The sequence below is a fragment of the Sinocyclocheilus rhinocerous genome, unplaced genomic scaffold (genome assembly GCF_001515625.1).
Source record: "Sinocyclocheilus rhinocerous isolate Xijiao unplaced genomic scaffold, SAMN03320098_v1.1 scaffold1450, whole genome shotgun sequence".
NCBI lineage: Eukaryota > Metazoa > Chordata > Actinopteri > Cypriniformes > Cyprinidae > Sinocyclocheilus > Sinocyclocheilus rhinocerous.
In genome coordinates this window covers 247301-258873 of record NW_015666201.1, presented here as the reverse complement: position 1 = coordinate 258873, position 11573 = coordinate 247301, and the positions used below count along the sequence as shown (strand labels likewise).

At 41.2% G+C, this 11573-nt stretch overlaps 1 protein-coding gene across 1 annotated transcript; it reads right to left on the bottom strand.

The window, feature by feature from the left end:
• Positions 1 to 3276: 3276 nt before the first annotated feature.
• LOC107732144 (galectin-3-binding protein A-like) lies at positions 3277 to 6374 on the bottom strand. Its single transcript, XM_016543413.1, has 3 exons — positions 6368 to 6374; positions 5184 to 5490; positions 3277 to 4532 (listed from the first exon to the last, which is right to left on the bottom strand). The coding sequence occupies exons 1-3, from the start codon at positions 6372 to 6374 to the stop codon at positions 3503 to 3505; spliced, it is 1344 nt and encodes a 447-aa protein (XP_016398899.1). The 3' UTR covers positions 3277 to 3502.
• Positions 6375 to 11573: the final 5199 nt, after the last annotated feature.

Genomic DNA, 11573 nt, shown 5'->3' with positions numbered 1-11573 from the left:
AGAATATATATAAAAAAGTATATAAAATGTATATAGTAAAGTATATAAAATGATCTAACTAACTAGCTTTAAACTGAACAAATAAACAAGATGATTTTCTTACTAAATGGAGGCTACTGAGTAACTTAAACTATTGGTTGAAACTATGGTAACACTTTATTTCGATAGTCCACTTTAGACATTCTATTAACAGTAAGTAACTTTGCAACTACATGTCAACTAGCAGTTAGTAGAGTATTAGTAGACTGTCTGCTTAATATCTTCTAACACTTTCTTTGTCAACATTCTACTAACCCTAAACCTACCCTAACAGTCTACTCTGAGAGTTAGTAGACATGTAGATGCAAATTAATGATAATTAGTTGACATGTAGTTGACATGTAGTTACAAAGTTACTTATAGTTAATATAATGTCTAAAGTGGACTATCGAAATAAAGTGTAACCGAAACTATATCCACCATAACTTAAATTTTCTACTGTATAAGATATACAGATATACAGTGATTTTTTTTACAGTATCCAATTCAGTATCCAATCCTTCTAAGTATCATAAAGCACTGAGGTGCCTCAGGGTTCACTTATTGGCCCGCTCCTCTTCTAATCAATCATTCATAGCTTTTCCTACCACTGCTGCATTGATTACTTGCAGCTCTATACCTGTCATTCCAACCTAACAACACCAGAGCCTGTGAGTGAATCTGGATTTGTTTGTGGATTAAAGAGCAGCACTTCCAACTCAATCAATTATTAGAGAAAGATTATTATTTATTTTATTTTTATTTTTTTGCCCCAGATATATTTATAAAATCTTGGTCTGGGACAAGAAGCAATAAAACTTGTAAATAAAAGATTTTTGAAAAATAGCAAAAATAGATGATGAATGTATGGTAAAACATGTCCAAGCATTAATGTTTTAATTAATTTAAAAATGAATCCCTGTGTATAGTGATCTTAAAGTGTAACAAAGTGCTATTTTATCCAGACACCAATAGTGCTCACCAAGGAAAGAACAGAGTTGTGCAACTGTGATGTGAGTGTGTTTTTTTCATGTCATTGATGTGAGACTTCTCTTCAAGAGCCTGGCAAGACACAGAACAAGTTCTAACACAATAACTAGTTACTTAATGTATTTCTCAGACCAGCCTCATCAAAATAACATTACTCATTGTAATGGTAACACTTTTGTTTTTTAAACTCTCAACAAAAGCTCCTTTGAATCTTAACATGTATTCACATTTCCTCTGAAATGTGTCATGGTGCACTGAGGAGTTATCTACAACTTCAAGCTTCATGCCGACATTTAATTATTTATAACTCTGTGGCCTGCTACAGGAAATCTTGCTTAGTCACTAGACTGGTAAAATACATGATATGCTGCTCATTTGTAAACTAGAGTGAACTAGTTCAGACTTTCAGAAGATCTCTATCAGACATGTTTACAAGACTTGTATACATGTTTTGATGATAAGAGGGAACAGGTTTACGGAATTTCCTTAATTGAGTTTGACCATGGAGCATTTGACACTATTCAAAAGCTATTCTCAAATGTGTTATGCATGAGAGGTTTCATCAAATCTATTCTGCTTTCTTACTGGACAGAGAATTTTTAGATACATCTGAATGCAATCATCATAACAAATTACAAAGGGGTACAGAATTTTTAGACCAGCAGGAGAAAATAATTCAGTGCCTACTTTGTTTTGGTTAATGCATGGGTGAGTGTGCATATAGAAAATATGGAGCATGTTCTTCTTCAGAAAGTCTGTGCATCCCCATGGAATGAAGATTTGTCTCTCAGTTGATGTCTTGATATTATAAATTTTTTAATATTCTTTTTATAGAATTTTGATTTGCGTAAACAAGATTATTATGCAGGGACAGTGTAACTGACAGTGTTGGGGAAACTTACTTTTAAAAGTAATGCATTACAATATTGCGTTGCTCCCTTAAAAGGTAACTGATTGCGTTATTTATATTTTATAGAAAGTAATTTGTTACGATACTTTTGCATTACTTTTTCTCATCTGGGCTTGGCTTACTTTTTTGTTTTTAATACAAAAAGTTCTATTTTTGGAAAATGTAAAAGTCCTTTCCCACTAAAGTGAAACGAATAAGCCTTAGGCCTACTTTCAATATTAAATCAAAAAACGAATGATCGAATGATACACGGATTCTGAAGGACATGCAAATTCATGTCTGTACAGTAGAGGGCGCAGCTCAAACAAACCAGCTGTGCTCAGATTCTGGACACAGGAAAGAAGATTTAACATTCTTCAGCAATAATAATAATAATAATAAAATATTATTATTATTATTATTATTATTAATAATAAATTAAACACTAATGTTATGTTTAACTGAAGTCATTTTTGCTCATTTTTGCTGAATTGCATCATCGTACAGTAGGTCCGCAGCAGAGACATTGGTTTACAAAATTTTATTAAATACATAAAGTATATTTGTGTTATTTAACATATGTTATTATTTCAGGTTTGTGTCATATTATGAGTTTGCATAACTGTTGTTTTTATTTCTAGGAATGCCGAATCTGTTTTGTGCAAGTGAGATGAGTAAATGCATGTTCACATTTAGTCTAGAACTACAGAACTACAGTACACGGCACACACAACACCTCTGCACTTACTCCTAAATTCTTCTCAACATGGGGACAGGAGAGCTGTCAGTCAATAAATGGCAAAACAAAGTAACTGGCGTTACTTATTTGAAAATGTAACTCAGATATTTTGTTGTAAATTGAAAAGTAATGTTATTTTACTTGAAAAAAACGTAACTTGATTATATAACTTGCGTTACTTGTAATGCGTTACCCCAACAATGGTAACTTGTGACACACTTAATAATCATGTAATCAGTGTTGATGAATTGTGTTTTACTTTCTTCTCCTGCGTCATATTCTTCATGCAATTTGTTTGAGCTGCACCCTCTACTGAACAGACATGAATTTACATTTCCTTCAGCCTGAGGTGTATTTATTTCACTTTTGTTGTGAAAGGGCTTTTATCTATATTATTTTATTTTTCATACTTTGTCATTTTACTTAGTATATGACACAAAATGATAAAAGTATAGAAACTTTGTACGATCCCGTACTGGCATAGGATGGTTTTACAATTAATTGTTTTTTAGTAATGTAAAATATGTGCATAATAAAAGGTGAATGAGTTTAAACAAATTTACCATTTCTTACAAACTTACCAACAGTATAGCATGAAAAAATGAGAAAATTACAAAATAAATTATGATTTTTTTTTAATGATTTTAAGTGCATCTTTAAACAATCAAACATGTTAATATCTAACAATCTGCTCATTACATGAAATAATCAAAATGATTAAAACCCTTCACTTATTATTATAATGATCATAAACTGACATTGAACATTATAAATGAAGGTTAATCATTATTTTAATTGGATTGAACTGAATAAACAGACCTAAACTTTTCCACCGTAGAAAATGACATGATGTTAACAGCATTCATTCAGATATACTCTGGACGCACTACAAATCTAAAACTGTAGTCATCAGGACAGGGGTTTGGAAGGCCCATACTGCTGTTATTTGGAATCACTGCCATGTCGTTTTTGAAATCTTGAACATGAAATACATTGTTTACATTCTTACAGCTGAGAATCAACCTGTTGCTGTAGCGAATGGTGCTAGTGTACATGTTCTGATTACCATATCCGTAAAACCTTGCAACAGGAAAAGATGTACATGACATACCATAGTAAGAGCATTCCTGAGCACTAAGAAACACCTGGGCTTGCCACTGGACCTTTTGTTCTCTGTAAAGAGCACTAGGGTGTGCTGGAGTGGAGAAGGTTTGTATTCTGTTATTTTGGCCATAGTGATAGTATGGGTAATTGACAGTTGTGTCATTGATAAATAGACTCCACTCATCTCCAGTGTAGATTCTGGGTAGATACTCACTACTCATGTTTTCCATTTGATTCCTGATCTTAGAGAAGGGCAGAGCATTGAACTGAAAACCTCTGAGCAGACCAGTTAGGTACAGTTTCTCATGATTCTGACGGAGAATGCTTGAGGAAAACTGCGTTTCATAGAGTTTATCCACTGGGATCAAGAGGAAGCGGATGTGATTCAGGAGACTGGCCTGTTGATCTGAACTTATCTCATCACCTTTGTCTTGGATCCATCTCTCCAGAGCTTCAAGAAGTAAAGCTTCGTCATTCACAATCAGGTCTGAGCGCTGCAGCAGAGCGTCCATCATGTGAAAGGAGATGGTGCTCCACACTGGAGAGCTTATGAGATACTCGCAGTTCCAGGAAAGATACTGAAGGACGTTCTCCTGCAGAACAAGATCACCTGTGCGAACGCCGTACTCGTACATGGATACCTGTGTAAGGAAGGTGTTGTCTTCAGGAAGGAGTAAAGTGAAGGCCCTGCCGACATCCTCCATAAGTTTCTTCACTCCAAAGATAAACGCCAGCTGATGCAGACATTGAGCAGACGTGATGGAAACCTCAATCTGACGTGTGTACAAATACCTGAGCAAAAACAGATATTGTTAGTGCCTAAGTGCTATGTCAATATTTAGTTCTGACAGGAGTCATTCTCAGGAAATGGTGTCATTTGTGGTTGTAACTGGTGGCTACAATAACTTAAAATAATCAATTTAAAGGCTTGAATACACTACATAAAAAACATTGTCTATCTGCATTCTACACTATAGGCACTTATACACCTCATTGCTAAGAGATGTATGACAAACTGCTAAGAGCATTGAGTGCAAGTTTCACAAAAGTAACCACATTACAGTTGTTTCTTTGTATCGGAGGCTTCCATTCAGCTTGCCCAACAAGCAGCAAGAAATAGAGGTTGAGTGACAAAATGGAATTCAAACGTATTTCGGGCAAACCAATATCAGTTGAAGCTCAGTTGATCCTTCACTCCACCTACTTTAAACTGTATATGGTCTTTTATACTCATGCTCCTTCATCTGTCGCACAGGCATATGCACCCCTTTCCCTCTTAGCATCTTAAGAATAGAGCAATTGGATACCTGCTTAAGAAAACTATTTTGACTGGACTGCTGATGATAGCCATTGACTTGCTATGAAAAAAAAATACTATGGAAGTCAATGGCTACCGTTTAACTGAGAGGAATAAAGACAAAAATGTGGTCTTTAGAAAGTTACCTGAGAAAAGCAGAGACATGAGGATGGCAAGTCTCACTGACATCAACTGTGAGGTTTCTGGAATCATTTGTTATGTTTAGTTCTGGATAAATCATGAGGATCATTCTGTGCATACAAAATGTCAGTTCTTCCTCTTCACTGATGTCTTGTACATTAATTCTGAAATCACAACCATCTCCACTGTCAAACAGAAGACCAAGATCATCAGACAAACCCAGGCTGTTATCCAGAAAGAACTGACGATTGTTGGTTATGTTTGTACCTGCAAAGAAAAGGTAATAAAGCAGATTAAAATGTGTAAATGTTTCTCAAGTTCCTCAATCCAATAAAAAACATGGTCAAAGCACTTTGGGAAAAGATAGAAAATAACCAAAATTTCTGTGGAAAAAATTATTTTCATGCTAGTCCAATGGGATTACAACCAACAATGTTGCTTTTCATTGCAACACCTTGTGGCCAGCTGACTGTGAACTTCTGTGCCTTGAGAATGAACTTCGGTGCCTATTTTTGTTAGGCTTATGGCCAATGAGTGTTTTGCATTTATCCAAAGCCAAACTTGATAAAGGGAGTCCAGAAGATCCCACAGCATTGCAGTTCATGTAATTCACTTAGTTGTAATCAGTGTTGGGGAAAGTTACTTTTAAAAGTAATGCATGACAATATTGCGTTACTCCTTTTGCGGTACTTTTTTTTTTTTTAAGAAAACAAGCAGTTAGTAAATGAATAGAGTGCAAGCCTAAAAGGGACAATTTTTTTTAAAGAATAGAGAATAGAGAGAGAGTGCTAGAGTTAGAGGGTCAAATAAAGATGGAAGAGATATGTTTTTAGACGATTCTTGAAGATGGCTAAGGACTCAGCTGCTCGGGTTGAGTTGGGTAGGTCATTCCACCAGGAGGGAACATTTAATTTAAAAGTCCGTGAAAGTGATTTATTGCCTCTTTGGGATGGCACAATAAAGTGATGTTCACTTGCAGAACGCAAGCTTCTAGAGGCAGAGGTGGGGGCAAGTCACACATGTTCAAGTCTCAAGCAAGTCTCAAGTCACAGAGCAAAAAATTCAAGCGAGTCGAGTCCTGCTAAAGATCAAGTCAAGTCAAGTCACAATACCAAACAGGAACAAGTAGGCTATATTTTACTTTTGCCACAACCTTATTTATATTTCCTCAGAAATAGGGTGACCAGACCTTCCATTTTTCCCGGGACATTCCCGTATTTCAGCTCTATTTTTAGTGTCCCGACTTATTTTGAAAAAAAATCATGTTTTGTCCCGTATTTCACAATTTCTTTATGACTGGCTGATCAGAGAGAGTAGTAGAAGTGTTCTGTCACGCGAGAACAGACTAATCAAAGGTAACTAAGCTTGTCGTAGAACAAAATGACCATCCAATCACAATTCGTTATCTATTAATTTGCAGTAAGTGAAGACGGAGGTCGTTTCTCAAACGGAAGGATGGATGCATACGTCATCAAGCCTGGTTTATTTCAGTTAACCGAGCATTACATTCACGAGTCAAAAGCATATTACAACAATTTGCACTTAACTAAGAATAATGGTCAAATTTGTAACTGTTAATATTCTAAAATAAGATCTTCTTTATGATGTATGCAGCCTACAAATGCGACCTTCGGAGGATGCAGCCTTCCGTTTGAGAAACAGCCGGAATCACGCTGAATGAGAAGTGCTCTATCGGGTGTGCGCCCGCACGATCCCAGTTCTGCGATCAGTTCTCCTTGCGCCTTAATTGACAGTTCGCAAAGACACGCCATCCTTAGTTACTGTTGCTATCCCCGACAAACAATGCCACTCTCACACTACAAATCATGTTCCCTTCTGAGGGAATTTCGAACTGCGTCCTCTAGAGGTCGCTTTGGGGAACGCCTTCTGCGTGACCGGTGTCTGAAGCATACATCTAAACATGACAATAACACTGGCCGGCGATAGCCTGTGACGTCATCACCCGGCGTGACCACAGTATAAAAAGGCGCCGGGAGAACACGTCATCATCTTCTTCGTCTTCAGGACTGTTTTGTTTGAAGCGTGCATTTCCAGCAAGACCGATTATTCTTCTTTACCATGGCGAGCACTAGTAAGGCATTTAAGAAGTGTGTGGATCCATGTCCTCGTTATTTGACACCTGATGACACACACGATCTTTGCGTCTTTTGTTTGGGCAAAGAGCACGCATGCGATGTCCTCGAGGGGACAGCTTGCATGCACTGTGAGCTTTTTTCTCGTTTGTCTCTCTTTTCGAGGAAAGAGTGACAGCCATCGGCTCCCCGTGGTTCAGGACCCTCTGCTGCTGAGGCACGGAGGAAAATGAGCTTGTGGGAATCACAGATGGACCTGGCTGATGAGTTAAAAAAAAGGTCTTTCCCTTTCGCGCTTTCAGTCACGGACAAGAGTGAGCTGCTGGATGACGATGCTATTTCTCTTACATCGTCTGATCCAGCGGCTAGTGCTTTGCAGGCTCAAAGCCAGGATGAGCAGGAGATGTCAGAGGAGGACAAAGAAGTCGAGACTGAGTCCTCCCAATCCTCCTGCCCCGTGTATGATGAGCTGCTTGAGGTTATGGATTGCGTCACGGCGAGGCTTGACTTGCCGTGGAAGCGGGCCAAGAAAGTGGCGCCTCGAGGCCACCTCGACGAGTGTTTTCTTTCTAGCCATAGCCCTCCAGCTCAGATGAGCCTTCCATTCCTTCCTGATCTCCATGTGGAGATCGAGAAGGCTTGGAAAAATCCATTCTCGTCCTGCATCCACAGATTCCAGCATACTAGTTATGCCAACATCGAGGGGATGTGTGAGAATGGTTATGAAAAGATGCCCCCTGATGAAGAGACGCTGGCCTGCTATCTCTTTATGGGGGAGACATCTTCCCTTAAGGCTCTGTCCCTGCTGTCCAAACCCCTTCAGGATACATCTCGTTTGAATGGCAGGGCATACGTGGCAGCAGGTCAGGCTGCAGCCTCTTTGCACACCATGGCGAGCTTCAGGCTTATCAGGCTGATCTGCTGAAAGGCCTGGATAAAGGCCAGGGTTTATCCCCTGATGAGGTAGCTGAGTTGCGTCGCACCACCGATCTTGCTCTCTGTGCCACTAAGCAGGCCGCCACTGCCATTGGCAGATCCAAGGCGGCCATGGTGGTTACGGAGAGACATCTGTGGGTGAATCTGGCGGATATCCGGCCGAAAGAGAAGGGTTTTCTTCTTGATGTGCCAGTTTCCCCTTCGGAGCTTTTCGCGACATACGTCACGACGGTGATCGAGAAGTTTAAGGAGGCCAAGACGCGCTCGGCTGCCTTTAAATCCTTCAGTCCACGAAGGTCCAGGTGTGAGCCCGAACATCAAAGGTGTCCTGGCCCATCTCGATCTAAGGATCAAAGGCGGGCTCAGAAGACTAGTGTCACAACTCGCGCCCCTCCCCCACATGCGGGTAGGGCTCTAAAGGGGTGTGGGTCTAAGGGTGTCAGGCAAGATTTGAGGAAGGTGATCCAGACTAGGCGTTCTCAACGCTCTCGTCTGGACCAGAGTAAATCCTGAGCCATCTACTCACCTCCCTCTGAGAGTATTACATCTGCTCTAATCTTCCTCCCCTTAATTCCCCTGAAAAGCTTTCCTCCTGACTAAGGTTAGGTAGGAGCCTCCTGCGCTTGCATTGCAGTCTCTTATGCTGGGCCTATGATCTTTTGTCTAGTTTCAATGTCACATAGAACTACCTACTGATGGTCTGGACCCCAGTGCTCTTCGGACTTTGCCTCCAGCCTATATCCATGAGCCTGTGTCATGCGTGGGAGCCATGGTTGGGGAGTACAATCCATTTAATCTACTCTACTGCTAGTTCTTGTATATTCGATACTAGCCTTTCTCTGCAGCGCTACTCGGACCTGTTCTGTTTTCTGACTTTTACGTTTGACCCACCTGCTAAGTCAGGACCTCATCTGTTGACTGATTACAGTGATGGTTTCACTCATCGGTTCTGGGTTTCTGCGGAAGCCTCCCAGCATCAGGTCCCTAGTATAACACTGCAACCTCAGGACCTGCGGGTCCTTCTCACAGGCTAGTACTCTTCTGAGTACATACTTCGTGACATGCTCCCTATCCTACTAGCCAGTGTACGCTACTCATTTCTCACCCTGAGGGGTTTCCCGAGATTTGAGTCATTCCTTAACCATCATGCACATTCTCTGAGCTAGAGCTCCTCTCGCTGAGGCGCTGAGGAGCTCAACGCTCCATAGACGGTCGGGCCCGCGGGTCCTCCCTGTCACACTGCCCTTATGGTTGAGCCAGTAATCACCCCTCTGCGGAGTGGGCTTGAGTACACTGCGTTCCCTGAGGTAGAGGGATTTGTGTTTCTGTGGAATCCCCTCTTGTATGCTTCTGCTCTGAGGAGTAGTAAGCTCTATACGCATGAATGGTTATTGGGTTCCGCTATTTCTTCAGAGTCTATCGGATCTGGGTATACGGGACCCACGCACTCTAACGAGACCGTGTCCAGCTGCACCAGTGGACTGTCTCTTATTGGGCCCTGCTGGGTTACCCCTTCTAATCTAGCGCCTCCTTCTGGTCGAGCTGAGAAGTGCTCCCCTCACTGTGAGGGTTAGCTATGAGTCGCTCCCAGTATGTGCTGTGAGGGCCCGCCTCAGCTTGAGAGCTGAGAGTGCTGCTTCCGAAGAACCTCATTTGCAACTAGCTAAGTGTTAGGCCCATCTCTGTCGCCTCCTTGGTCAGTTGCCTTTATTTTGGGACCCTGTTGTTCCCTGTAGAAATGTGTGATCCCCTTCCAGCAGGATCCCATTTCTGAGTCCCTTTGAGCTCGCCGTTCCTGGGCAGACTGAGTGAGTCCTCCTCTTGACTTGAGAGTTAGGTCCTCTGACCCTGGGCTATTGATCTCTTCGGTCGAGCTGGGTTCCTCTCTCTCCTCGCTAGGGGTTGAACCATCCGCTCTTGAGCTCTGTGGTAGTGACATCAGGTAGTTCGGCCGCTTGCTGCTTCCCTGATAAGCTGCCTCTATTTGGGTCAAGCCAAGCAGTGTTCGCTTTACCTCGGAGGGTTATCTTTAAAACCTGCCACTCCCAATTGAGCGTCTGTGGACTTCTCTTATCAAGTCCTCCACTCGTTTGAGATCCACTAAGTAGCAGCCTCAGGTTGTTAGGCCTTTCTCCACCTCCCTGTTTAGCCGCTCTCCTTGTGGGTCGAGCTTAGCAGTGCCCTTGGGGGTTTCATATGAGCACGCCCCTCTTGATCTGAGCATCCGAGCATCCGAGTTCCACTTCTATTTTCGAAGTTGGGCCTCCGCTCTTTTGAGCTCCAGATAGCAATCGTGCCAGGCGGCTGGACCATCTCCTGCCTCCCTGGCAGGTTGCTTGTTAAGTGAGCTAGCTGTGCTCCCCTTGTCAATAAGGGCATCTTGCAAGCGCACCGCTCCCTTCTGGGCATCTGTGAGCAGATACTTCGGAGTATGTTCTGTGAGCGTGCCACAGTCACATAGGGCTCCTAGGCTGGTTTAATACAGCTTCGGTTACCCCTTAAGGAATGGTGTTTCTAAATCAATGCTATGGTAAGTGCACACCATTTTTACCAAATACACAAAATAATGTTCTTTTTAGCAGCATCATATGACCCCTTTAAGGTATGATGTGATTTGTAGGTTGAAAGTACTGATTGTTTTTACACATTTTTTAAACTATCTAGGGGCACTGATTCTCATGTGTGAAACAACACTGCCATGGAAACTGCTCTTAGCAAATGCTCTTTGAGATTGCCGGATGGCCGCAGGGAAAACACTGATGAGAGGTGTCCTTCCTCTGCCAGGGATCTTCTACGGTGAGTAGCAGGCTTCAAGCTTCTTTCTTCTTCTTTAGAGTCCTGTGAGGAGATGATCTTCATGCTGGAGTAAATTCTGATGAAATGGCGCTCAGAGCCGACTTATATAGTAGTCGTCTCCACCCCTTTCGGCAGGCTGAAGCATGATTTGTTTGTGCAGCTACACAAACGTGAACAAATCAGGCTTCAGTATCAGAGTAAACAGAAGTTTCCCCATAAGCACTTCAACTACAATAAAACTACTAGAACTACAATAACCATCATGTTTACTCAGCGAACACAACACCTCTGCACTTCCCATTTCTCTCATTATGGAAAGAAGAGAGGTCTCCGTTAATAAAAGGAAAACAAAGCAACTTGTGTTACTTATTTGAAAAAGTAGCTCAGATATTTTGTTGTAAATTTAAAAGTAATGTGTTACTTTACACACAAATTATTCAGAATTTACTCATAGCCTGAAAGTTCCGTGAGTGAGGCCCATCCTTTACATATATTTCCAAATTCACAATGATTAAGCCATTTGCAACTGAAATAAATACTTGGTGAAAATGAAATAGATATTAAATAATA

Excerpts from the sequence above, each read along its gene's own strand:
- LOC107732144 (XM_016543413.1), bottom strand. Across the intron at positions 4,533-5,183 it reads CATGTCTCTGCTTTTCTCAG|GTATTTGTACACACGTCAGA; the intron begins GTAACTTTCTAA and ends GTTTTTGCTCAG.